We start from the raw sequence: 4,864 nt of genomic DNA, 5'->3' as shown, positions 1-4,864 counted from the left end.
TATTAACTAAATTTAATAGTTATATATATATAAAGTGGGTTAACCGCGAGTAGATAAGTAATTACCCGTATAAATTATTTACGTAAGTACTTAATCTTATAGATTACTAATACTATAAACTTAATACAATATTACCCTCTATACAATTGAGGCTCCCTAGTACCCCTTTTGAGCCTTATATAGGGAGCTTTAAAGCCTAGTACAGATTACCTTATACCTATAAAATGGAGGTATTATCAAAGGATAAGGGTAAGATAGCCTTAGTAATTAAGGAAGTTTACTATTTATTTTAGTACTTACATTAATAATATATAAATTATTATTTATACTCCGAATAACTCTTATACTAACTACTATATTAGAATGCAGTAAATAGATATCTTAAATTCAAATTAACTGCTAGAGTAATACCTAAAGGCCGCTTACGTAAGTAAGGGGGGCTATTTAATAAACCTATATTCATTATCCCGCTAGCTAGGTTAAGGAAGGCCAAACGTATATTAGCCGCGCTAAAGGTTATAATTACATAACCTAAGTACTATTCGAGCTTTAGCGTATTATAATTATTTTTAATATAAGACGGGGCCTAATATTGAGGAGCTTAATACCTAAAATAAAATATATAATTATATCGAAGTAATTGATAATAATAAGGAGGATAATAAATTAGGGGGATACTGGGAGGCGAAGGCAAGGGAGTAAATAGCGAGAGAGAGAAAGGGAGAGAGGGAAAGGGAGAGGGAGGATAATACTATTAAATTATCATTAGACTCCTTCTACCTCTCTAAACTATTTAACAAACTCTCTAAATTCTCTAATCTACTATACGTAAGCTCTAAACTATTAAATATAAGTATTTAAAATAGAATATACTATAATAAGAACTATCTTAAACCCCTCAACTCTATAAAAAGTATTATTAGATTGGCGCTATTAGATTTGCTTGCCCGCTGAAGATCAAAATTTACAAGGCATTTACTGGGTTGACCTACATTAAGACATTGAAAATCACAATTTTTATACCCAAAACGACCTATTTTACATATCGGCTATTAGATCCAAAAAGTGCGTGCCTGTAAGTTTTTGGTGCGTGTTGGCAAGTTAACTCTTTTAAATATAAGTGTTTAGAATAGAATAGAGTAGAGTACCTTTAATATTATATAAGTATTACTATATTAGATTAGCGCTATTAGATTTACTTACTTCCCGCTAAAAGCTAAATAGTATAGGGTATTTACTAGGGATTTATTGGGTTGACCTACTTTAGGATATGAAAAATCACGATTTTTACAGCCAAAATGGTATATTTTACATGTCAGCTATTGGGCTGCAAAAGTGGGTGCGTGTAAGTTTTTAGGGGGTGTGGGCAAGTAATCTCATTATATACTAGAGGGTGCCCTTTATATATATAGTCCTTCATTCATATAGTATATCAGTAATCGTTTTTCTTAAGGAACTGGACGATAATACGGAAGGGGTAGTCGGGCGCGAACTTTTTAGTAATTATATATTACTTTTTATATAGGTTTATAATTATTAATCTTAATAGTTAAGCGTAAGTATAGTAGAATACTACGCGTTAGGGAGTTTTTATACCCGCTTACTACTTTTTAGAATTCTTAAGAAAATAATCGGTACGCTCTATTAAAATACTAAAGCAATAGCAACAATATATATTAAGAACGGTGAGGTACGTACTACTAAAGGAGTTTTAAGGAGGGAGGGTAAAGATCGGGTCGTTAGCGGGTATAGCCTATTTAGTATCGCGGTTAAATAAAGCATCGCTTGCAAAGGTAACTGTAAGGGATCTACGAGGAATACACGCAGGTAGGCCTTAAAAGGAGCTTAAAATAATTGATAAAGAGGAAGAGGGAAGTTTGTACCAGTAAGGTATACTCGTCAGGTCTACAAAATCGACCGTCAGACTAGCGGGCAAGCTACTAGTTAGGGACATTAATTCGTATATGGATATTGATTCGTACCTGAAACTGGGGGTGCCTCCCTACACCGCCATTTTACTAGCAAATAAAAGTAAATCTAGTCAACAGTATAATTTTTTAATTGCATGCAACCTATTTCCCCGTACCACCCAATATTCGAAATGTGTACTACCTATTTGTACTCCTTTATATCCAAATTGCTTGTATTCAAAAATGCTTACTGAAATCAATAATATTAATTATAATACCTATATTTACGTACAATCGGTCTTAATTGCACTTAACCCCTTTTATTCAACCCCTCTATCTCCCTACTATATGACCTCCCACTATTTCGCTATTAGACTACCTTCTTACTACTATATCCCCTATTTATTACGCTATACTTCATCGACCTTATAAATCCATTAGCAGTTCCCTATAGTCTAATCTAACGCTTATTAATTTAATTACTAATATTTGGAATATTGTTAGTGATGTGTAGAAGATGCTACCTATAGAGGGTAGAATCTAAACGGCCGTGAAGGTATTTTAGAATAATGGATTTAAGACTATAGTAAATATAGCGAAGGTATTTCGAGTTTTATATAAACAAATCGTAAGCCGCTATAAGGGGGTATAGCTAAAGTTAGAGAATAGGGGTAACTATACGCTATTAACTACAGAGGAGGATTTTATTATATATACTTAAATCAATATATAAATATCCGTCGGTTAATAGTCGATTATATAATTGTAAATTAAACTAATTACACTTTATAGGGATCGAAATAAATACCTAACATTTAGTTTTAATTGTAATTGCCTTAATAAAATTAAATTGTAACAATAGTAGCAATACCTTTATATTTCGTACTTTAACTATATAAATACAACGTTACTTATAAAGAGGTGTATTCTATAGTATATATATTAAATCTATAGTATAGGTTCGAAAGGTATTATAGACCAGACTAGACGTTGAGGAAGTCTTTTACTTATTTAATAATACTATTATTAAATATAATATTAAGCTAAATAATATTTAGAATAGTAATAAGTTCGGTTTTAGAGTTAGTATATGAACTAAAGCTTATTATATATAGATTTATATTAAGATAATTGAAGTCTAATTAGTTAATCCTAATTAGAGAGTTCTTATTATTATCCTTAAGGCTATTTCTACATTTAGTCGGACTATACCCCCCTTCGTTTTACTCCCTAGCGTTAATATTATAAATAAGTATATTGATAATTCACTTAAAAATAGAATAATTATTACCGCTTCTCTACAAGGTTATATAAATAATTAGTATGTATTGGATTAGTTTAAGTACTAGGAGGAGTACTTTCGTCCTATTAAAAAAGAGGAGAGGAGAGTTTAAGTATTAGATAATTATAGTAATCACTATACTATTGAATTTTACGAATAGTATAAGAGGAATTATATTACCCTTTTCCTCTTACCCCCTTATTTCATATACTTCCTTTAACCTCTTAATATTAGGATATTTTAGATTTATAAATACTTTTATTGAATTGATATACGCAAGAAGTTCGCTTTTAATAACGTCGATTATATTAAATTAGACTTTCTAGATAGCCTCAAACATATACGTAGGAAGGTAATAAAAAGAAAGAATATTTACTCTATTAAAAAACGTATTAGTTTGAATCCTTTTAACCCTAATTTAATACTCTTAAACCTTTATAATCCCTTAACCTTATTAACTAATAAATAGTATATTAAATAGAGGCGAGGGTATATTACTCGTCTTATAGAGTAAGGGATTATTAATTTTAGTTTTAAAAATGAAGTAATAGTATTTTATATACCAAGAGAGCCCGCCAACAGTATTAGTATACTAAGCAGCCCCCCCGTTGCAATTAATCCTACCCTAATAGAGCTATCTATATTAAAAAGCAAAGTCCATATTATTAAAGACTAAAATAGTATAGTAACCCCAATATTTAGCTTTCTTACTATTAAAGAGTATAGTAAATATATTAATTAACGGCTATCGTTTAAAATTAAGGGTAATTGCACCGTCTTACCTATAGTCTTATATATATTAATTAAGTAAAATAAGGCTAGTAATACTCTTAATCTAGTGGCCGTAAGAGAGGTTGAATTTAAGCGCAAATATAAAGAATAAGTAATAGAGGAAGTATTGTATAATTAACGAAATACTAACCGTTTATTAAAATATAGTAGTACTATTATTATTAGAAAAAGTCGATTACATATTGTAATAAACGAATACTATTATATAGCTCTCAATATAAAAGAGGACGAACGTATTTATACTCGAGAGTTTTAATAAGAGTAGACTACTTTGAGAGTATAGATTAGTAGATTTATTTCTATTTAAAAGATGTAGATAAGTAATAAGAAATTACAGTTACGGGTTTTTAAAACCTCTAGAAAAGAGATTAAAGAGTTTATAATATTATATAAGGTATAGTTTATTGATAGAGACTAGTTGGTTGGCAAATATCGTAAGAAGAGAATACGGTATTAGAATTACTTTTAATTATAATAAGAAATAATTATTAATAATGAGGTTGAGAAGTTAGGGGGTTAAAGGAGTGTACGTAATGTAATTCTCCCTCTATATTAGCAATTTCCCGGTAATCCCTTCAAACTATGTACTTTATAGGTATTTAATAAGTTAAGAAAGAAGGTTATAAACGAAATAATTATAATTTAGCCAACTAATAAGGGTATTATACTAGTAAAAGAGGAAGTAAATAAGCTTGAAATCATTAATAATAAACTAGTTAATACTTAAAAAGATCTAGACTAGTGACATCCCAACAATAGACAATAGGTATAAATAAATTAAGAAGATAAGGAGTATAAGGAGTATAATAATAATAATAATAATAACAATAATAATAATAACAATAATAATAATAATAATAATAATAATAATAATAATAAT

The 4,864-nt window shown here is 29.2% G+C and overlaps 1 protein-coding gene across 1 annotated transcript; it reads left to right on the top strand.

Annotated features, from left to right (window-relative positions):
* Window positions 1-224: 224 nt before the first annotated feature.
* Window positions 225-1,948, top strand: NEUTE1DRAFT_111277 (uncharacterized protein; the record flags this gene model as incomplete). The annotated part of the gene is made up of 10 exons (XM_009854132.1): window positions 225-249; window positions 370-426; window positions 475-495; window positions 770-828; window positions 924-1,075; window positions 1,294-1,345; window positions 1,550-1,555; window positions 1,682-1,690; window positions 1,794-1,827; window positions 1,887-1,948. The coding sequence occupies 10 exons, from the start codon at window positions 225-227 to the stop codon at window positions 1,946-1,948; spliced, it is 477 nt and encodes a 158-aa protein (XP_009852434.1).
* Window positions 1,949-4,864: the final 2,916 nt, after the last annotated feature.

Source organism: Neurospora tetrasperma, assembly GCF_000213175.1.
Source record: "Neurospora tetrasperma FGSC 2508 unplaced genomic scaffold NEUTE1scaffold_4, whole genome shotgun sequence".
NCBI classification, from domain to species: Eukaryota; Fungi; Ascomycota; class Sordariomycetes; order Sordariales; family Sordariaceae; genus Neurospora; species Neurospora tetrasperma.
Note: the sequence above shows the minus strand (reverse complement) of the source record. Positions and strands in the feature narration are given on the sequence as shown.